This window comes from Diabrotica virgifera, chromosome 4, assembly GCF_917563875.1.
Source record: "Diabrotica virgifera virgifera chromosome 4, PGI_DIABVI_V3a".
Lineage (NCBI taxonomy): Eukaryota > Metazoa > Arthropoda > Insecta > Coleoptera > Chrysomelidae > Diabrotica > Diabrotica virgifera.
Window position 1 is genome coordinate 30,000,272 of NC_065446.1, and position 24,821 is coordinate 30,025,092.

At 31.8% G+C, this 24,821-nt stretch overlaps 1 protein-coding gene across 4 annotated transcripts in view; it reads left to right on the forward strand.

The window, feature by feature from the left end:
• Positions 1–24,821, forward strand: part of LOC114349369 (muscle M-line assembly protein unc-89) — a 79,530-nt gene that overhangs the window by 50,773 nt on the left and 3,936 nt on the right. For all 4 annotated transcript variants that reach the window (XM_028299718.2, XM_050648112.1, XM_028299720.2 and 1 more), the window contains 3 exons: positions 4,921–5,079; positions 8,634–8,753; positions 10,531–10,790. In XM_028299718.2, the coding sequence (XP_028155519.2) occupies positions 4,921–5,079; positions 8,634–8,753; positions 10,531–10,790 (539 nt within the window). The remainder of the gene's footprint in view (positions 1–4,920; positions 5,080–8,633; positions 8,754–10,530; positions 10,791–24,821) is intronic.

Consider the following 24,821-nt stretch of genomic DNA (forward strand, 5'->3'; position numbering starts at 1 on the left):
GTTGGATAATGAAAAAGTTAGGTACTTTGACAACTAGTCATGTTCTTCATCAATACAGGGTGTTTCTAAATAAGTGCGACAAACTTTAAGGAGTAATTCTGCATGAAAAAAATAATGACCGTTTGATTTATAAACATGTCTGCAAATTCTTCGTTTCCGAGATACAGGATGTTGAATTTTTTCTTACACACTGAGGATTTATTTATTGCTCTAAAACCGGTTGAGATATGCAAATGTATTTTGATGAAGAACATGGCTAGTTGTTCAAGTACCTAACTTTTTTATTATCGAACATTAGTGAATGAGTCTAAAATTAATTTGAGTCATTAGTGAATGAGTTTTAATTTTAATATTTTTTAAATGCTAGAATATTCCACAGGGTGTTCCGAACTTTGAGGAAAAACACAGTATTATTGTTACACCCGGTATACAATGATATTTACCTGTTCACCAACAATGGTTGCGTTCGGACGACCACAGCGGCTGACTGTCAGCAGAAATCGGCTGAGTGGTTATATCCAGCGTTGATAGGGAAAGCTTAGTAAATCTCTCAGCGGCTGACTTCCAGCGGTGTGTTCTAAATGCTACCGCTGGCTCAGCTGTCCAGCCGCTGTGGTCGTCCGAACGCACCCAATGTTACTACATCGAGATTCTTAAAGAATAAGGTGATACTAAAAACACATACATACTAAAAAAATCACTAAAATCGGACAACAGGTTTAGGAGATTCGAGACATCAAAAATGACCCATTTTTAAGGTGTCCCGATTTTTTTGGCCAGGAGTGTAACTTCCGCATTCTGTCAAGAGGTCTTTGCCAAGTATAACATTCCAGTTTTGGACCCATCACCTGATCTTTCAATTTCTCCTTTTCCTAAAGTGAAATCTGCATTAAAATGAACAACATTTGAGACCTGTGGAAGAGAAAAGGTATGGGCCCTGAAGGAGCTTACGAAAGAAGACTTACAGCACTGGTCCGAACAATGGATGATAAAGTAGGGGTGTAGGTATTAATAAGTATATGAATGGAATGGAATCAAAATAAAATGTTCTACAGCGTCAGTCTCGTTATTTAATTGTCACACTTTAGTAGGTACTTCATTTGCTCATTCCAAAAAGGTGGTATTAAGTTCCTTGACTGATGTTTCTATCCTCTTTTGCTAGCTCCTGTTTATTGCACTTTTCTCGGCTATCACCTAGAATTCGTAGATTCTTATTTTGACACAGTTCTTTATTGTGTCCCTTACAGTTGTTGATTATAGTATTTTAAAACGTTGTCCAGGTGTTTATACAGTAATGAGTGCGTTAATAACCGGCAAAATAACGCAGAAGACGGAAAACATCATACTTTATGAAATAAAAAGAGATGAAAGTGGTAGAGGTGGGAAATTATCAACCGAAACCTATAAATTTACATTATATTGATAGTTTCCCAATAGTTAGACGTATCGGAATCAAACAGGAGAATTTTATAAAATTCTCTTGTCACAGCGGCAGTTGCCAAACTTCTCCGATAAGTGTTAGTTGAGAAACTATCAATATAGTGTAAATTTATAAGTTTCTATTGATAATTTCCTACCTCTGCTAGTTTCATCTCTTTTATTTCACAACGTATTATGTTTTCCATCTTTTGCGTTATTTTGTCGGTTATTAGCGCACTCATCACTGTATATCATTTTGAGGATTTTTGTCAGATATTGATAATATTCTATAGAAAACATTCTATATTTATGTATTTTATTTATACCATTTTTAATGTTTTGTCTTATATGTAAGTTTTTACGGACTTTTGTTGTTTTCATTTATATTATTTGATTATTCTTTTAAAATTCATTAATAAGTTTTGATTTTGGAATTGTCAAATTTATTTTAAAATAATAAAAAAGTAGCAATATTTTTTTTATAGATTATGCAAAGTAGAATGGTTTTATTTTGATGCATTTGAAGTAGATTCTGAACCGTTTGATATTTTATAAAAAGGTTTTAGAAATAGTATTTTCTTTCTTTTCTCAAAATCGCCAAGTTTTATTCTGAATATCCATTTCAGTGTTAAAACATATTTTGCAAAATATATGAATATACAGGGACTTACAAAATTATACTCAATTTGGTCTAACTTACAGACCTGGATCCCGCGTACCAAAAAAAGTTTATTAATGGCAAGCTGAAAATTTGCTAATAGCTTAACGGTGTCTAGTCAGACAAACTTTGATGTATGGGAACACTGGAACAGGGGAAGTTTTTATTGTGGAACGTGATTTTAATTGTAGAACGTGTCATCCTGATAAGTTTATGATTGTGAAAACTAGCAGATTGTTTTTAAGTTTATTCAATAGCAAACTGTATATAATATATGAAAAAATGTTTGTCCGACAAATATGTTGGGCATTTTAACAAGTCCGACACATAGAACATATCAAATGACAGGAATTATGTTGGTGGTAAATAGTAGTCTGATTTTTGCATGAAAGCTTAATGAAACAGTAACAAATCAATTGGGAGTTCGGTTCGACAAAATACATGGGACGTTTTCGTAGTCTGACGTTCGAAACCTGTAACCTGTTCCACAATTAAAACTTCCCCTGTTCCAGTGTTCCCGTACATCAAAGTTTGGCCGACTAGACATCGTTAAGCTATTAAGCAATTTTCAGCTTGCTATTAATAAACCTTTTTGATAAACGGAATCCAGGCCTATTATCTATATACAAAAGTGCACAACTATTAAGTTTATTATTAACTTTCAGTTAGAAATAGAAAAGAAATTAATTTAATTTAAAAAAAAGTGTTTAACACTAGAAAGTCTGGCTTAGCATACCCATCTAGAAAGCCCGAAAGGATCATTTTGGCACCAAGTTCTGAAATCAATAAAAACTCAGTTTAAAGGAATTATATCAACTTGAGACGATAGAATCTGATTTTATTTGTTAGTTGCATTTTTTAACACATTTGCTGCGATCAAAAACCTTTGGAATGGTTTTGACATTTGCCACACATTGTCTTATTACAGCCCTGGCACTGATTGGAAGTATGATTTCCTTTACAAAATATTTTCAACTGACATTTTTTTTCATTTTTGGACAGTAACAGTGCTGGTTGTTGGTAGAACCAGTGTTGCTAGGTGTAGTACCAGATTTCGGCAGGCAAGGTATGGAGCCCATAATTCTTCACAAATCCGATGAATAAACTTACGAAGACTGAGTCTACTTCCAGAGTTAGGGTATTATTATAGTATAGTTAAGAGTATTATAAAACATGTGAATAGGCCATCGCCTTAAAGCAACTTTTGTAGTATAAAGACGTGCCATTTGGTCCTCTACACCAAGCCCATATTTGGTTTGCTTATAAATATTCACTGTTTCAGGAAGTTTATTTCCATAGACAGCAACATCCACTGATTGATGTAACGAGCTCAACAAAATCATTTTTTTCTCACTCTTTCCTTGGTATTCAGTCAGTGTTATTTTTCGTCGCTCTCGAATATAAGGGTAACATAGGTACAATTCTCTATTTTCACACTTTACACTTAGAAAATCATCCTTTCTGTTGCGATTTGTTGATTTCTTTTGCAATGCCTTGGTCAATTTCAACAAAGTTAAGTAGTTATCTATTGTAACATTTTTACCCTTTCCCAGTTGATTTTCCATTATCATCGAAACAACGTGTTCACCAACAATTGTATCTTTATTGAGTACATCATCATTACCAGTATAAGGGTAACCACTTACAATAAACACACAAAAAACATACATAAATCTAATTTTACCCATCCGAGAGGAATTTGAAAGAAAGACTCGTTGAATTTCTGAGAAAATGATAATAACTTACACGGGCCAATTTGGCCCCTTCAGACTTCTGTGGTAGATTTGTTAGAAAAACCATTTAGTGAGTTTAGTAAACAATATTTTTTTGTATTGAATAAGGCTTTGTATCAAAATATTAAAAGTCATAAAATATGAAATTATTGCCTCAAATAAACTACAATAACTTCAATTCGTAACAGGGGCCAAATTGGCCCCTCCGACTTTCTAGTGTTAAAATGTTCTCCACCTTCCTATATATTTCGTTACGTTTAAAAAAAATCGAATACTTTGAAAGGCCAAATGTCTGTCGAAATACGGTATGCTGCAAAATAAATAGTACTGAAATGCGTATGCCTCAAACTTGTATGTGTAATGCGCTGAAACGTACTGAGTGGTTTCCGAAGGTCGTTATAACATACATGTGAATGCCGTGTTAATGTTGGTGCTTCAGAATGGTTCTCAGTTTTGCAGAATTTTTTTTATCGTGGAGTACTATTTTCGGTCATACGAAAAAGGTCGCGAAAACGGTCCAAGCTTAAAATCAACAATGGTTTCAGCAGGACGGGGCAGCCGGTCATACGGTCAGGGAGTGTCTTCGAATACTATGCGATCATTTTGGAAATCGCCTTATTCCGCGTGGTAGTGATTTTCCACCAGACCTAACGCCACCTGATGGGTGCATATGGGGAATACTGAAGGAGGTAGACTGATACACCGTCTGACATTCTGGAATTGGGACTAGAATTAAAGATTTTCGTGCCAGAGAGCATCTTTAACATTGTTTTATCGGGAACCTCGTGAATAATTATTGCAAGGCTATAATCATGTATACTAAATATTTATATAAATAATCATAAACACTTTTTCAGTACTTTATTCATTTCAATACTTTATTCATTTCAGTACTTTTTATTTTGCTGCATACTGTATATTAGCAGCTTCTAATTACATATATGTTAGAAGCAAGATAGATATATTTTATCTATCTTATGATGAAATCTTTATTTTTGATATCCCTTTAAAATTGAAATATATTTTTAATCACTCAGTGTATTAAAAATGTGCATCAAAATAAAACCGAATGTGTGTAAAGTTGAATTTATCAAATATGTTAAATTTTAGCCAATATGACTTTACCCGAAACTGGAGATTTCATAGAGGAAATTTGTTACGTGTCTACGGAAGAAAATGAAGCTAAAGAAATTGTTAAAAAGTACCACGAGGAGGGAAAAGCAGCATTGAAAGATGAGAGGAGGGACAGAGACCGATCCAATTATAACAGTGAGTTTATTTTCTTATTGAGTCACTTGAATTATTTATATTATCCATCCATTCAAAGACACTATAGCCCAAAGCGGGCCTTGGCTTCTTTCAGCAAGCTTCCGCAGCTTACTGCTGTTCTTTTCCATGAACGCGTTTTTAGGAGGTTTTTTGGCATCCTCATCTATTTTGTTTTCCCATCTCTTTTTTTGGTCCTCCAATAGGTCTTTTTTCCTTGCATTCTTGCAATTAGCAATTTTCTAGATATTCTATTCTCATGCATGCGAACCACGTGCCCTGCCCACCGTAATCTACAGTCTAGTGCATTGTGCTATAGTTCGCCTTCTGGTTTATATTATACGAAATAACAATCCAGTGCCCAAACAAAAACTAGTTCCAAGTTCTTTCCAAAAGCCAAACTGCGATCATCAATATTTGACTCACATTTATTCTTTTATGAATGATCAGTCCTCCGGAATTTTTCTATTATTACAGTAGACTCTCTCTAACGAACACGGGTATTACGAGGTTTCGCTTATAACGAGGTACACTAGATGTCCCATGAAATTCCTATTAAACTGTAACACCTCTATAACGAGGCATATTTGGTTATAACGAGGAAAATTAAATCGAAGAATATGTTTCTTTAGCTGTTTTTCGCGTGGTGTATTTGGCTAGAAATAAACACCCCAACTGCCAGGAATGCCCAACATCTGGTTGCTTATCGAGGTCAGTGCTGTAATAAACTTCTTTCTTCCTGTTTATCTATCGACTGATATTGAATATTGTAGGTTTACAATTTACGATGGCCAAGTTTCATTGTTGAGATCGGCCATTGACACCTAATAAACTACGTAAGAGGCATCAAAACATTTCAGTATCGGTGGTATGCACAATATTATTGTTGTCTGATATAACGAGATCCGCTTATAACGAGGTAATTAGTCCGCCTTTTCAGTTCTCGTTATAGAGGGAGTCTACTGTATATGTTTCTAAAAAGTGCAGCTAGACTATCAAGGAATTGTTTTTTTGATGAAAATATGATCGTTACTATTTCACAGTGTACAGGGTTACTCACTATAATTTTGACCCCCCTGTAAACTACTTTATTTGCAGAATTAGAAAAAAATGTAAAATACAAAAGTTATTCGATTTTTAAATTATGATTTTTTGACATATATATCATACTAGTGACGTCATCCATCTGGGCGTGATGACGTAATCGACTATTTTTTTAAATGAGAATCTGAGTCGTGCGCTAGCTCAATTAAAAGGTTATTCAATTCCCTATTCAGTAATACAAAACATTGAAAAAATTATTTATACAGGTAGTCCAAATTTTTTTTTTTTTATTAAATTAATTGACACAAAAAGAAGAATGTATGTAATTTATTTAATACAAAATATCTTCTACTGCTGTTAGAAAACAAAAATAAAAGTTTATTGCACAAATAAACATTGCTTTTTGCTTAAATTCAAACTCCCAATAGGCAGATTGGTGGCAGCTTGAACAGTGAATTTAAGTGAAAAGTAATGTTTACTTTTTCAATAAACATTTATTTCTGTTTTCTGACAGCAGCAGAATGTATTTTGAATTAAATAAATTACATACATTCTTCTGTTTGTGCCAATTAATTTATTTAAAAAAATGTTTTTTGGACACCTTCTGTAAATAATCATGTTAATGTTTATATTACTGAATAGGCAATTGAATAATCTTTCAAATGAGCTACCACACGACCCCTTTTCTTATTAAAAAAATAGTAGATTACGTCATCACGCCCAGGCGGATGACGTCACTAGTATGATATATATGTCAAAAAATCATAATTTAAAAATCGAATAACTTTTGTATTTTACATTTTTTTCTAATTCTGTAAATAAAGCAGTTTACAGAGGGGTCAAAATATAGTGAATAACCCTGTACGTTGTCCGGACCTACTGCCTTATTGTTTTAAGGATAAATGTTTCTCTTTTTCTCTGTTGGGTGACTTTTTGAATTTGTTCTTGCTAGTCATTGATTTTGTTTTTTTTTTAATATTGCAACTGTCACATTTACTTTCGTCTATTTCCCTGCATTTGTTGGAAAGCCATTTTACATTAAAAAATCCTGAAAACAACCACTTTTGTAACCATCAGTGTATATTAAATTTTGCATTCATAATTCTTAAAACTAAACCATATTATGGTACTGAAATCCTGCACCAAATAGAAATCTATAAATATGGGTTATTCCATTTCAAATCACTCAGTTTTGGAGCAAAAAAACTTTTGGATATCCGATTTAGTATTTATTTAAACAAATTTGCATTTTCTATCTTGAAAGTATCAATGGAAAAAATAATATTTTAATAGAAGGGACTCAAAAATGTCATTATATGTCATAAAATGTTATTTAAATAAGTTTTTGATCAAATTTTGTAGTATAGAAAAGGTTAATCAAACACCGTTTTTTATATTTTCCTCCATTTCCAAAATACATCATATTCGATTTGGCTGAAAATTTGCCCACAGATATCCAAAACAGGACTTTAACGGCCGTTTTCACAAAGTAAAGTTAACTTGTGGTTAAGAGATAACCAGAGGTTCCCCCATTATAATATATTGGGGTAACCTCTGGTTATCTCTTAACTTTACTTTGTGAAACCGGCAGTTAGTGGTTAAAATGATTTGAATTATTTTACAATACTAAAAAAGTTACATGTAATATCATAGTCAAAAATATAGGCGTCTACTGTAAGTACAATTAACTCGGCCTCACGACCTAAATATCGACCTCACTACAAAAATTGTCAAAAAGAAATTGTAATAATGGTCAATACGATTTATTTGGAACAATTTCAGTTCCTACCATTTTTGTCGAAAAGTTAAAAATGGCGGAGATATTGAGCAAAAACGGTTCTCCTTTAAAATCAAGATGGCGGCTAACGTAACGGAGGAATTCATTCGCGATTTTAAATTTAGGCTACTATTGACCCCCCTAAAGATTAGAAAAATAAAATTTTGGGCAGCTTGGCATGCAAGGTCAAATGCTATCCCGACTGGACTAATATACTTTTGTGTCTGTTATTATTGCATGTAAGTTTTTTTGTATTGTAAAATAAATCCTTTTAACCACCCAAAGTCCTATGTTTTGGCTATCTGTGGGCAAATTTTCAGCCAAATCGAATATGATGTATTTTGGGAGTGAAGGAAAATGTAGAAAACGCTATTTTAACGTTTTCTACATAAATTTGATAAAAAACGTGTTTTGCATCAAAATAACTTATTATAATTTCTTATGACATTTGTGAGTCCCTTCTATTAAAATATTATTTTTTCCATTGATACTTTACGATATAAAATGCAAATTTGTTTAAATAAACACCAAATCACTGTAAAATCGCATAAAATAACATTTTGAGAGAAAAGAAGAAGAAGAATGAAGTCAGATGCCGTTCAACAGAATGGCTCCTAGCTGAGTTCCATCATCTTTGATAGGCAGCGAATGGATTAATAAAAAAAAATTACTGGTAGTGATGCAAGTTCCAACTTAAGTATTCTTTAAAATGTCAAGTTTTGTATATATTTTATAGGAAATCAAGGCAGGAATTACCAAAGATCAGGTGGTTATAACCAGTCCTATGACAGAAGAAATTGGCAATCCTCCAGACGAGATGATTGGAAATATGATCAGAGGTCACGAGATTACAGAGGTAAGATGCATATTTTTATCGTTAAAAATAATTAAAAAGGTGTATGTATAGCGTGTATTCTGTACTTTCATATTGACAGACTTGGAATAAATAATTGGTAATTTTTATTCCTAATTTGCAACCCTAAATCAGTTTATTCCCTCTTCAGGTGACAGGCATAACTTTGATTTTTTTAAATGGGAAAGTACATCATGCGACACCTCATTTAAAAGCTTTTGAAATACTGATTACAAAAATGTATAACACTGCCGAAAGTCCCTTAGAATAAATAAAAGATTTCTTTTGAATGAGATATTTGAAATTAAAAATCACACTAATTCTTTTCTTTTTTGTCACTCCTGTAACTTATTAAAATAAACATAGAAGTTTTCATGGACTTTCGGCCCTCGGTAATAATGCAAGCTTTTATTCTGCGTTTAAATTTTTCAAAAATATGTATTAGTTCTCTCAAGATTCCAAAAAAATGATTGCATATAAATAGCATAGGAGCTTAAATTATTACCGATCCCGTTAAGTTTTTTTGTTTGCAAAGTGATTTTACTTGCATTTGCAAGTTTCAAACTAATGATTTTAGTTTGGCCTGCCTGGATGCCTATTCCTAACTGCTTTGAATTTAACTTCACTCCACTCTTTGGACAATTCCTTTTCATCTGATAATTTAAATATATTTCCTTAGCAATGTTCAATTCTATCTTACTACGTTATTCCTTAGTCTATGAAGTCTTCATGTCCTGATTCCATTGAGGCTTCCCCCTTTTTTCGCTTTCCTGATCAACGAAACATTGGTCAGGTACATACACTGGTCCTGATTTCTTTGTCCTATTCACAGACCTCTCAATGATGCTGTGGATTACATCTCCCTTGTTCTGTCTGTATCCACGAATCAGGTACTTGTATGTGATTGCTTGGACTTCAAGATGTTGGACTACATACAAATACATTGATATGCACCTAAAAAAAGAGAAAAGCCTAAGTAAAATTTGAGGGCTCATTTGATTTGTCAGATTTCTTGGATGATGTGATGGCGAAATTCCTCCTCCGTAGCCAATGCATCACCCATTTTGATACAACTTCCATCCAATAGTATGAGAAAGGGCATTCATTACTTCGGGGTTGTATAACTTACCCCATTTTTAAATATCCAATTTTTATTTTCCATCATTCTTTTTTTTTTCTTCTGCGGATCAAAATGAACCCCTGATTTAGTGGCAGCATCGCCATAATATTAGAGTTATGGACCTGCCTTGAAGCAGGTGTGATGTTAGAACTTCTTTAATTTATTCTTTCAGAGAGATTTAACACATCCTTGAAAGGATACCTTTATTGGTAATATAACTACATTACTCATTACAAAATGTTGAGTTAGGTCTGTCGATCTGACACTGATAAACTAAATTACAGTAGTAATTTACTTCACATACCAAATGTCCAATCCATATCTAACAACTGAGTCACGGTTGTAGACACATACAGTCGGAAAAATGAAAGAATACCCATGAACGATCACATCAATTACTTATGTTGTATTTGCTGTCTTTTTCTATAAATAACAAACGTTTGTTATAGAAAAGACAGCAAATACAAAATAAGTGATTGATGTATTCTTTCATTTTTCCGACTGTATTTCTGCTTCTGCTGAATTATTTAAAATTCCCTGTTCCTGATAACAGAAAGGTGTGTGCATACTTCACAGACTTCAATGTTACACTTATCATGTAAATATTAAAATGAAATAAAATCATAATTAATCAATAAAATTAAATTAATGTGTTTTAAGGTGGTAGTTACGATCAAAGATCAGGGGGTCACTACGGCCAAGGAGGTTATGACAGGTATCGTAGTGGTGGAAGATCAGATTGGGGAGGCAATAACTATTCAGGCCGAGGTCACTCTGGTGGTTGGAATCAGCAAACTTTTGGCGGTAGGAGTCATGGTCAATCATGGGGAAGTCAAGGCTATAATTCAAATTCAGGTCAAAGACACGGAGGGTATGGGGAAAGAAATTGGAATTATCATGGACAAAGTAACTGGAACCAGGTAAGAATTATTTCAATTTAATATTATCCTTATTTTCTATTCTGATATTGTTTTCATTTATCATGTACTTATTTTATATGTAATTTCACATTTTTTACTTTGATATCAATTATACCAATAGTTTAAAAATATATAGATTGAGCCATAGAGGTGGGACCAAATTAACTCTTATGTTCTGAAGCCAAAATTAATAATGATTTATCTAATACACACGGGTTTTAGAGCCTAATATTGCTCGTCTCTGAAGTTACAGAGCATTAAATTTGTAAAATTAAAAAAATATACATTTGTTATAAATCATTCAATTTAATGAAAGCACCAAAAAAGGAATTTTCATGCAAAAGTGTAAATGGTAGGCATTGCCACATCGCTGACGATAATATATTAGGTCTGTTCCAACCAACAGTCAAACTAGTCAGAAATCGTCAGCAGACTGTTGGCCAGTGCAAGAATATAATACAGTCATCAGTACTATTCCCTCTACTCGCACTGGTCGACTATTCGCTGGTAGTTTCTGACTGGTATGGCCGCTAGTTGGAACAAACCTTTACAGCCTTATTAATAAAAATTGCTTAGTCCGACGTTAGTCTCGGACTACTTAGTCCGAGATTAAGCGAGTACTAACTTCATTTTAAGATTGTCATTAATAAACACGGACTAAGCTCGGACTAACTAAACCTTCCTTAGTCCTAGTTACAACAAATTTATGTTGGCAACCCTTGCGAAAAAGAAGAGAAATGGAGAGAATTTTGCGAAAAAGAAGAAAATGTAGAGGATTTAACCTCTCTTTCCTCTAAACCGAACAGCTGTTCGGTCGGGACGGTCGGTACCATTTCTGCATAAATTTTAGTTAATTTTTGTTGGACTTCGTTCTGAGAAGGTGCTACCTGGTGTTTTATATTTTATATTATTGTATTATTGTTTTTTATTTCATATTAACTGCTGTACCTTTTGAAAATCGGTATTTGACTTTAAATTTACCTTCTAATTCCTCTAAACTAAAGATTTTTTTATAATTTTGTATATTTTGATGTGACTCACAAGAGGAATATCGTTCCGCTGATTTCTATCCTCATTTAATTCGTCTATTAATTATCTTAAATCATTAATAAAATAATATCTCTTCATTATCAATAATAACATAATAATATTTATTATACAAGCAAGCAAAAGCAAATAATGCATTTAGCAAGTTTGTAAGGTTATGAATACAAAACGTCAAGTTAGTCTCGGTTTAAACCTACTATTACCTCAGATTAAATTTTAGTCCGAGACTAGAGAGGGTTTAGCTTAGTCCATCGTTAGTCGCTGTTTATTAATAGGGAAAATGAATGGTATTGACTTAGTCCTCGGACTAAAGTTAGTCGGGCGTTAGTCCGTGTTTATTAATAAGGCTGATTATGTTTAAATATTGGAGCTTAGTTATGTTATTAAAGGCTATAGCGGGATAAGATGGTAAAATCTGCACTCGTCTGGATTCCTAGTTGGGGTTGGGCAATCGAAAGTACATAATTCAAAAACCCCCTAACCAAATTTTTAGCTCCCTATGTGACCCCATGTGTCCCCTATCGAAAAAAATGTGTTTTTTCGAAAAACATTTTTTTGGAGCGAGTTTTTGCTTTAAAAAATGTGAAAAAAATTGTGAATGTACATTATTATACCCTTAATCCCACTGATTTTTTTCAGATTTTTTGGATCAAAATTGACGCCAGAAAAAATTTTTGAAGTTTTCAAAAAATTTTTAGGTTATGTAGGTAATTTTTGGCTAGCTCCGACAAAAATTTTTTTAGTGTATTTTTTTCCGTTCTTTTGAATGGCAGGGATAATTTTGCCATTTTCTCGCCGGAAATTACTCAAAATTCGAAAAAACCCATTTTTTTGGTTACCCCCCTCATATTTTTAGTGTTTACTGAGCGATCTTTTCTTTAAAAAATCTGAAAAAAATTATGAACATAAATTGATGCCCAAAAATATACTATTTCTTTTTTTCAGATTTTTTGGATCAAAATTGAAAAATTTTGAATTTTTCAAAAAATTTTTAGGTTATGTAGGTAATTTTTGGCGAGCGCCAACATAATTTTTTTTAGTGTATTTTTTTCCGTTCTTTTGAATGGCTGGGATAGTTTTGCCATTTTCTCGCCGGAAATTGCTCAAAATTCGAAAAAACCCATTTTTTGGTTCCCCCCTCATATTTTTAGTGTTTACTGACCGATCTTTCCTTTAAAAAATCTGAAAAAAAATTATGAACATACATTGATGCCCAAAAATATACTGGTATTTTTTTCAGATTTTTTGGATCAAAGTTGAAAAATTTTGAATTTTTCAAAAATTTTTTAGGTTATGTAGGTAATTTTTGGCTAGGTCCGACATAATTTTTTTTAGTGTATATTTTTCCGTTCTTTTGAATGGCTGGGATAGTTTTGCCATTTTCTCGCCGGAAATTGCTCAAAATTCGAAAAAACCCATTTTTTTGGTTCCCCCCTCATATTTTTAGTGTTTACTGAGCGTTCTGTTCTTTAAAAAATCTGAAAAAAATTATGAACATACATTGATGGCCAAAAACATACTGTTTTTTTTATCAGATTTTTTGGATCAAAATTGAGGCTAGAAAAATTATTGAATTTCTCAAAAAATTTTAGGTTATGTAGGTAATTTTTGGCTACCTCCGACATAATTTTTTTTAGTGTATTTTTTTCCGTTCTTTTGAATGGCAGGGATAGTTTTGCCATTTTCTCGCCGAAAATTGCTCAAAATTCGAAAAAACCCATTTTCTGGTTTCCCCCCTCATATTTTTAGTGCTTACTGAGCGATCTGTTCTTTAAAAAATCTGAAAAAAATTATGAACATACATTGATGCCCAAAAACATACTTTTTTTTTCAGATTTTTTGGATCAAAATTGAGGCCAGAAAAAATTATTGAATTTTTCAAAAAATTTTTAGGGTATGTAGGTAATTTTTGGCTAGCTCCGATATAATTTTTTTTAGTGTATTTTTTCCTTCTTTTGAATGGCTTGGATAGTTTTGCCATTTTCTCGCTGGAAATTGCTCAAAATTCGAAGAAACCCATTTTTTGGTTTTCCCCCCTCATATTTTTAGTGTTTACTGAGCGATATTTTCTTAAAATAATCAAAAAAATTATGAGCATACATTGTTATGCCCAAAAACATACCGATTTTTTTTAGATTTTTTGGATTAAAATTTTACTCGGAAATTTTTTGAATTTTTCAAAAAAAAATCGTTTATGTAAGCCATTTTTGACGGACTTCGAAATAATTTGTGTATTTTTTTTTCGTTCTTTTGAATAACTGGGTTAGATTTGCCATTTTCTCTCCGGGACTTCCTCACAATTCGAAAAGAGCCATTTCTTTGTGTCCCCCTATGTGTACACATAAACTCAATTGCATGTCAATAAATAACGATTTTCCGTTATTTTGAATAGCGTGATCCGGTTTTTTGAGAAGAGAAGGTAGCCATTTTGAGAAGAGAATATGCATAAAATACGACAAACTCCCTTTGTTGATATTTTTCCTATGTTTTTAGTAGACAACCTTAACCCTTAACTATAGGTACATGGCTACCTTAATTACATTATGTATAGATCAATTCATAGATATTTCTTCGTCTTAGTTGTGTTTTCCGATTTCTCAATTGAAATTACCATATTAATATTACCTTTTGCGTATTTATTAATTAACTTAAGGTAATTGAAAGTTAATTTTTTGATACGCTAGAGTACCTATTTTAAAAAATATATCAATATTATAAATATTTAAATATATATAGACATTATTAATGTTATTAATAAGTAATAAGTAATTATTAAAAACGTTTTCACAGCATGAAATATGCCATACAGTTATAGGCAAACGTTTATTTTCAACTTTATTTGATTTATTAATTTTACTTTTCAAAGGTGTAAATTAAATAAAATTATTCGTTAAAAGTTACATTTTAAATAAGCAAATTGCACCGTAATCAAGTTATTTCCATAAATGTAGCTTACTAAATAAGTATGTGAATATCTACATATTTATATTTTCAATCCATGATATACATAGATAGAATAATAATACAATAATACTATAGGTAAGCATAAGCCAATTCGTGCTCGATTTTCCACGTGCTGCGCACTGTGCCGGCGAGGAAATGGCAAAACTATCCCAGCCATTCAAAAGAACGGAAAAATATACACTAAAAAAAATTATGTCGGACCTAGCCAAAAATTACCTACATAACCTAAAAAATTTTTGAAAAATTCAAAATTTTTCAATTTTGATCCAAAAAATCTGAAAAAAAAACCAGTATATTTTTGGGCATCAATGTATGTTCATAATTTTTTTCAGATTTTTTTAAGGAAAGATCGGTCAGTAAACACTAAAAATATGAGGGGGAACCAAAAAATGGGTTTTTTCGAATTTTGAGCAATTTCCGGCGAGAAAATGGCAAAACTATCCCAGCCATTCAAAAGAACGGAAAAAATACACTAAAAAAAATTATGTCGGCGCTCGCCAAAAATTACCTACATAACCTAAAATTTTTTTGAAAAATTCAAAATTTTTCAATTTTGATCCAAAAAATCTGAAAAAAAAATAGTATATTTTTGGGCATCAATGTATGTTCATAATTTTTTCAGATTTTTTAAAGAAAAGATCACTCAGTAAACACTAAAAATATGAGGGGGGTAACCAAAAAAATGGGTTTTTTCGAATTTTGAGTAATTTCCGGCGAGAAAATGGCAATACTATCCCTGCCATCAAAAGAACGGAAAAAAATACACTAAAAAAAATTATGTCGGAGGTAGCCAAAAATTACCTACATAACCTAAAATTTTTTTGAGAAATTCAATAATTTTTTCTAGCCTCAATTTTGATCAAAAAAATCTGATAAAAAAAACAGTATGTTTTTGGCCATCAATGTATGTTCATAATTTTTTTTTCAGATTTTTTAAAGAACAGATCGCTCAGTAAACACTAAAAATATGAGGGGGGGGAACCAAAAAAATGGGTTTTTTCGAATTTTGAGCAATTTCCGGCGAGAAAATGGCAAAACTATCCCAGCCATTCAAAAGAACGGGAAAATATACACTAAAAATAATTATGTCGGACCTAGCCAAAAATTACCTAACTAACCTAAAAAATTTTTGAAAAATTCAAAATTTTTCAATTTTGATCCAAAAAATCTGAAAAAAATACCAGTATATTTTTGGGCATTAATGTATGTTCATAATTTTTTTCAGATTTTTTAAAGGAAAGATCGGTCAGTAAACACAAAAAATATGAGGGGGGAACCAAAAAATGGGTTTTTTTCGAATTTTGAGCAATTTCCGGCGAGAAAATGGCAAAATTATCCCAGCCATTCAAAAGAACGGAAAAAAATACACTAAAAAAAATTATGTCGGCGCTCGCCAAAAATTACCTACATAACCTAAAATTTTTTTGAAAAATTAAAAATTTTTCAATTTTGATCCAAAAAATCTGAAAAAAAAAATACTATATTTTTGGGCATCAATGTATGTTCATAATTTTTTTCAGATTGTTTAAAGAAAAGCTCTATCAGTAAACACTAAAAATATGAGGGGGGTAACCAAAAAATGGGTTTTTTCGAATTTTGAGTAATTTCCGGCGAGAAAATGGCAAAACTATCCCTGCCATTCAAATGAACGGAAAAAAATACACTAAAAAAAATGTTGTCGGAGCTAGCCAAAAATTACCTACATAACCTAAAAATTTTTTGAAAACTTCAAAAATTTTTTCTGGCGTCAATTTTGATCCAAAAAATCTGAAAAAAATCAATGGGATTTAGGGTATAATAATGTACATTCACAATTTTTTTCACATTTTTTAAGGCAAAAGATCGCTCCAAAAAAATGTTTTTCGAAAAAACACATTTTTTTCGATAGGGGACACCTGGGGTCACATAGGGAGCTAAAAATTTGGTTAGGGGGTTTTTGAATTATGTACTTTCGATTGCCCAACCCCAACTAAGAATCCAGCCGAGTGCAGATTTTACCATCTTATCCCGCTATAGCCTTTTAGTTAACTTATACTTGCGCCAAATAATATTACTATACAGTAAGCGTCACGCTAGTTGACACACGGGTACCTAATTTCTAGGCTTGGGCTAATCAGGCTCGTTCTCATCTGTGACTTTCATGTCTGTCATGTCATGAAACAGTGCAAAATAATCATTCTTCCATACAAAAAATACATTAATTAATAAACTAAAATTCAAACAATTAGGAATGCAGTTCATAGATTTAATGACATCGTAACCCACCGGTGCAAACTTAACGGCAAACAAATTTAACAAATTTTTCCTCATATATTAGTTTTTTCGCTACCGTCAAGTTTAACAGGAAAGCGCTGTTGCCAAATAAAAAACCTATCAAAGCAGCTACCGGCTACACTGTTTTTCTTTGTCTTTAAGAGTCTGAAACAAAGATACATTTGAGTCCGCGAATCTTTACCTGTGCGTCATCATTTAAAGCATACGAAGTAAGTCGGAAATCTATTCCATGCAACACCAAGTGACAGAAAGTGGCTATTACTCCGATCACGGATTATATTATAAAATTTGACGTTATAAAATAAGTAGAATTTAAAATTTTGGTGCAGAATTACAGCTACATTTGAAGTAGCTTAATATATTTTTTTAATATCATTCGTGATATTAAATACAGTCGGAAAAATGAAAGAAAACCCATGAACGATCACATCAATCACATATTTTGTATTTGCTGTTTTTTTTTTCATAAATAACAAACGAGAGAGATAGATTATCAATAATCTGAATAATATGTGATTGATGTGATCGTTCAAGGGTATTCTTTCATTTTTCTGACTGTATGTATGTGTTGTATTATAAATATTTGAAAATAAAAATTTTTTGTTATTTATTTCACTTTTAGGGAAATTTAAACAAAACCATCCTTTAACAACTGTGAATGAGGTTAACTTTGTATGTAAATTAATATCAAAATAAAATACACTTACCATAAAATTTCAAACTCCAGTATAAAATTAAATGTGGAAACAACTTGGTTTAATATAAATAACTTCTAAATGCCAAAACAGGACAAAAAAACAAACCAGAAACATTACTCATTATAATGTCACTACTTCTAGCCAATAAAATGCTCGCTGTAATAGGAATGGCATGTCAAAAAAATCTGATTATTCCCATTATATTTTTTCAAATTTAGAATATAGCAACAATGGGGAAGATTACATGCATTCCTTATTGTTTGACTTTTCCTTTAGTATTGTTACTCTGCTTCAAAAAAAACTTTATTTCAAAAAACAAAAATATATTAATACTTTATAACTTTTACAACTTTAGTACAATGACAACCATAAACTCAAAATACAGCTGTTCTATGATCTCTCAACTTTCTATGTTTACATTGGTTTCGATACATTTTCTGACGTTATATACGTCACTAGACATAAAAGTAAACAATGCAACAAGTGAAGGGACCAGGACTATATTAACTAAATGTATCCGTGTGTCAAGTAGCGTGGCGCTTATTGTACATATAAAAAATAACTCCATAAATGGCAAGCAGCCTCTCACCTTTTTAGCTTCCAATGTATATTTATCTAATCGAAACAAAATGCATAATGTTATCTTGTCTCTAAGTAAGATATACTAACCATCAAACTTTTGGCGAATAAAAACTCAATTGTGTTTCTCTCTGTAAAAAAGAACTTTATTATTTTATGTACAATATTATTGATTTAGAAATACATTACCTGTAAAAAAGAAACAACATTTAAAGCTTATATTCTAGTTATTCTGAACAGGTAACAAATATTTTAATAATGGAAATTAATTAATTGTCACTGTCAAAACACCTCACAAGACATAAGTCTGTGTAACATAAAAATAAGAAAAACTTAATGTTTTGACAGTGGCGTAACAAAATGAGAATATAAATAAATATTTTATACTATTACAGAAAAACTAAACAATACAGTTTTTCTTTGCACATATTATACTATTTTCGATTACAAGACCAGTCTATTGCCAAACAGGCAATAGGAAACTCAATGAACTTCTAAATAGTTGAATTCCTGCTTACCTAATTATTTTACATTAAAAGTCATTAGATACTATTATTGTAGAGGATTTCCAAAATTTTGCAAAAATATAATACATTCGCCAGAGTATGGTTGTAAGAGTTAGGGTACATGTAGTGCAGAATGTGTACAACAGAATCTAAGCAAAACGTTTTATTAATGAATAAAAATATTTTTTAATTTTACAAATTTGTTCAGAAACGAGCGATCTTAGATCCATTGTTGTTATGTATAAAGTTATAATTAGGCACTTCTTATCATCCATCTTGTATTTGAGATCCTAGTCACTAACAAGAGTTTCAGTAAAACTAATTTTTAAACCCACATCTTCCTCTATTCTTATATTTAAAACTTTTAAACTGTTAACCTTTTTAATCTTTAATATTGTCACGAATTGAACCTGAATTTGTAAGTTTCATAAAATTTCCTTTAAACTTCTCTTATTGAGTATTCGATATTTTTTTCTTGATCTGCCAACCAAAGTTTATTCACTTCGATCCGTCTAAACAACAATGGTGCCATTTTTCTGCCAAAAAATTTTCAAAAATATGTAGATATATGTTTTAACGTTGTTGCAGTTACTTCTGAGTTGTTACTGACGTCTTTCATAGCAAGTAGTAATCTGTGGTATTATGTCAGAAGCTGATATATCTTTCATAGGATTTCTAGTTTTCCATAATATGTGGTTATAGCACTTAGGAAGAATCTACCATATTATGATTATTAATCAGTTTGGATATACTATAGACGAGCGGCACACCAAAAAAAACGCTTATTTCTCGAGATACTGACCACGGTGAGGTGAATGGCTAATTTTAGTCAGTTTGTATTTTTGATGGTGCTGAAAACGAAAATGAGGTTTATTTTGAATTTTATGTGGGGGAACATTGTCAAAAGCACATTTTTACCCTAAAAGTAAAAAACTTTTTTTTTAGTTTACTTCTCTATAACTCTGTTCCATTTTAATATTTTTTTTTTCTGAAATTTTTACAGTATATAGTTCTCACCTTTCTGAAGACAATGGTGCCTGTTTAAAGCTAGTAAAAGTTATTGCTCTAAAACCGGTTAAGATATGCAAATGAACTTTGGTGGGTTATAATAGGTAGTTATTGCGCATTTTTTATATACAATTAGGAATTTATTGTTCACCATTGGCGCACATATGGGTAATATGACCCTTAATTGTATGTCAACAAATGCACAATAACTACCTATTAAAACCCACCAAATTTCATTTGCATATTTCAACTGGTTTTAGAGGAATAAATAAATCGTCAGTTTGTAAGAAAAATTTCAACACCCCCTATCTCGGAAACGAAGCATTTGCAGACATACGTTTTTAAAGCAAACTGTCATTATTTTTTCATGCACAATTACCCCTTAAAGTTTGTCATACTTATTTAAAAACACCCTGTATTGAAGAAAACCAATGTTAGTAGAAATCCAACATAAGCGAATGAATAAAAAATCAGAATGTTAAAAAACATGAGGCTATAGTTGGGTTTTAATTTCAATATTTTATACATGCTAGAATATTCCACAGAGTGATGCGAACTTTGAGAAAAAAATAACAGTTTGATTGGTACACCCAGTATACAATGCCAATTTACCTGTCTAGCAACAATATTATTACAGCGATATTATTAAAGAATAAGGCTATAACATGTCAAAAAAATCACTTAAATCGGATAACAGGTTTAGGAAATTCGAGACATTAAAAATTACCAATTTTTAAGGTGGTGCGTTAATTTCTTGGAGAAGTGTTTAAGTCCGATTTGTATTTGGTTTATTTTTGTATGATACGGAAAAGCAAAATAATCCGCTTCTGTCATACTACCACAGAAATATCCCCCTAAAAATATCTTATGTTTTCAAATTAAATTATGCCTTTCTTTTCATACCTAGAACATAATGTTTTTAATCCCTTTGATTTATTTCTAATAGATATTGTGTATGAATGTGTATACAATCCACTGTTAATATGTATCCCTTATCAGAATCAATGTTGAAAGATTTAAAAATATTGTAAACGTTTTAAAAATTGAAAATCATGCTTCGTGGTATTGTAAAAGAAAGACAAATAAATACATTTTTTACCTAACTATTCTGAAATGCACTGAAAATTCTGCATAATTACTTATATAAGATAATTGCAATAAATGTAAAATAAAAGGTGTATTATCAAGTAGTAGTAGTCATATAATATATTCTAAAAAAGTTCAGTTTGCTGTCTGTTGTACTAAAAATATATTTCTAAGATTACACTAGAGGCAAAAATTTTGGAAACTTTACAAAAACTTTAGTTTTGTTAGCAGCATTCCCTATTTTCACATGACATGTTCTTCTTCTTAGATAAGGCGAGACTCGTTAGTCTCTGGCACTTGTCATAAGACCTTTGTACCATACCTTGTTTTTTTCCTTAATCTCTAATAAACTCTGTGGCCTCAACAAAGGCCAACACTTTTCTTATTGGTAGTTTTAGGATCTCTTCTGGTTCAAACCTAAGTTTACCAGTGAATTCCTACCTTACATTACTTAGCACTCTGCAATGGTGTGGCTTGTTTATGGCAGCCTCTTCTATTTCGCACTTTCTGCACCATGGTTCATTCACCTTACCTAGTTTGTACAGGTGGTTTCTTAAACGGCAATGTCCAGTGACCGTTTTGATCTCTCTTTTATTGAGATTCATCAAACTGTTCGAGAGTTTTTTATCAGTATTCTTGATTATTTTTTTAGTCTGGAATTGCCCTCGAGTGGTTCCCATTTCATTTGATGATTCCTTATCAGCTATTTTTGAACCTTTTTCGTAGCATCTTAAGTGATGCCATATAAAAGTTCTGAGCCCTTCAAAAGTTTCTCTCGAACCTTCATTCACCAATATATCTGCTCGTTCGTTCCCATGCACCCCTTCATGACCCGGCACCCATATTAAAGATACTTTATTGTCCTTTGTCAGGTTGTTGATGTCAGGTTGAGATTTTTAAACTTTTTCAACAGTTTTGATTTCATGAGTGGCTTCTTTATTGCCAGAATAACAGTTTGGTTATCTGTGTATATGTTGATTCTCTTAGCCTTAGGGCTTAGGGTCTTCATCAATGCAGGCCACCAAAGCAAGATCTTCAGCCTGGAACACAGTTGTATAGTATTTTTACTACAAAAGCGATATTACGTAGGTCAAAATTTTTGACATAAGAGAACTGTCAAAACATTAGAATGTGACTTTTCATTATTGCCATGTTTATCTTCTAATATGTAATAATATCTTCTAATATGTAATATCGCTTTTGTAGTAAAAATACTATATGTTGACCTCTAGGCTGTAAGATATGACTTCTGTTATTTAGAAGCTTATCTCTAATTTTATCGCATCACTTTATATCTCTACTTAGTCTACTTACTATTTATCAAACAACATCTGTTAACAGTTAATATTATAAACGTCAGGAAAAATAAATAATTCCATATCCGCGCCTATAAACCACGATAACAATGTATGCTTCTTTTTATGAGCATTTTTCAGTGCGTCACAAATGATAGAAAAAAAGGTCAAGTCCGTGATAATATACATTTGTAACATTTATTCTAACATGACATTTTAGTTAAATCTGACATTTGTCAAATTTTATTTGCAGTTTGACATAAAAACAAATCAATTTTGTCTATTGCATTTATAAAATGGTATTTTCTTTGATTTGTATAGTCTTATAAATTGTACAGATTATATTCGTAGATATATTTAATTCGTAAATATTTTTTTTTCGATTATAGCGCCATCTATTGACAACTAGAATAAATGTTATAAATGTCACCGACGAAATGTAATCACCGACGTGCGTTTTTTTCTGTCACATACAATTTAATGCGTTAGAAAGAAATCGAAAAACTGTGACGCACTGAAAGATCCTCATGAGAAAAAGCATACCATTGCTTACTGCATTACACAGATTAAATTATTGACAAATTCAAGAATATAGTCCTGTCGCCAGGCGGTACAACGGCCTCCTTTATTTGATGTTGAAAAAGTAACTATTCGTTACAAAGTACTCTTTACTTACGAATACCGAAAGTAACGATTACTATACAGAGAGGCAAATCATTACTTTAACTACTCTGATTACTTCGTACCAATCGTATCAGAGCGAGTAACGACTCTTGTATCTACTTTGATTACTCTGACTACTTCGTTACTTTGTACCAATCGTATTAGAGCGAGTAACAACTATTGTATCTACTTTGGGTACTTTGATTATTCTGATTACTTCGTAACAATCGTATCAGAGTGAGTAACGACTACTGTATCTACAACCTACCTACTGAGAAATACGATTTTCGATATGATTACCGGTACTTAAATACAAAAGTAATCAAACTAACGAATACTGTAAATGATTTCTTTTTACAAATGTAACTATTTGTAACGAATACTCTAAAGTAACTACAACATCACTAGCACTTACCACATTTTTTTATGTATTTTGACCCGTAGAACACGAATTTTTTGGGCAACAGTTGATCCGGATGTCGATAAGATTGATATTAACAGCGATTTTTCGCAAAACAAAACATTTTTTTGTATTTTTTGGACCATTCTAAGCAAAAAATATTCCTACAAGTTTTTTCGTAGGATGCATAGTTTTCGAGGTAAACGCGGTTGAACTTTCAAAAAATTGCAATTTTTGAACCTGAATAACTGATTAAAAAATAAAATAGCAATTCTTCTTACCGCATTTGAAAGTTCAAGTCAAATTATACGGGTTTCGATTATTTGCATTCCTAAAAATTAATTGTTTTATTGTTAAACAAAGCTATAAACACATGGTGTTTAAGTGATGTTTTCAATGCATCCCCCATATAAAATCGAACGAGTAAGCGTGCCTACAAACAGGCAATTTCTACGTAGCATGCGTTAAAACACTATTTGTTTATAGCTTTGTTTGACAATAAAAAAAAATAATTTTTAGCAATGCAAGTAACCAAAACCGATATTTGACTTGAACTTTCAAATGCGGTAAGCAGAATTGCTATTTTATTTTTTAATCAACGGTTATTCGGGTTCAAAAATTGCAATTTTTCTATTTTTTGAATGTTTAAATGCGTTTATCTCGAAAACCATGCATCCTACGAAAAAACCTGTAAGAACATTTTTTGCTTAAAATGACCCAAAAAAATACAAAATAATGTTTTGTTTTGTGAAAAATTGCTGTCATGTAATTCCTCAAGTTCTTTGTTAATAACAATCTTATCGACATACGGATCACTGTTACCCAAATAATTCGTGTTCTACGGGTCAAAATACATAAAAAAAACTTGGTCAAGTCCATCTGAATAAAGGAGGCCGTTGTAACCCCCCTGGCGACAGCACTAATATAGAAAATTGTTTCTACCAGAAACATTGGATACTTTTTATGAAATTTCTAACGCCTATTATTGTTTAGTGTTTTTGTTAACATCATTTTATTATCGATTTTTTTTTTCAATATAGTCCAGTCGTCATGAGATTTGATCTCTTAAAACGAGACAAACAAGCTGAATTTTGTTGAGAGTGTCAATTTTGGGACTCCAAAAAATATGTAGAAAAGTTTGTCACTCCTACTCCCGGGCTTGTCCGTAAAACCCCTCCCTCGTAGGGATATCTTTTGATCAGCGGGATCCTATCGACAGATGCATTTTTTTAAAGGTGTTAAATAAATTAACGTTGCGCGATTTTTACCATTTTTTTCATTTTCATTGACCGGTCGCTGTGCAATTTCCATTGTTAGAGCCTAATCTTCAAAACCTATATCATGAAATTTCGTTTTTTTGTTCTGGCACGTTTCCGTTTTCCCCTCCTACGAGGAGGTGTTTTAGGAAGCAGCTCGGGTTAAGAGTAGAAGCTTTTTTTAATCTTTTTTGGGGTATCAAAATCGACATTCTCAGCAAAATTCAGCCTTTTCTTAAAATTTATAGAGGGTCA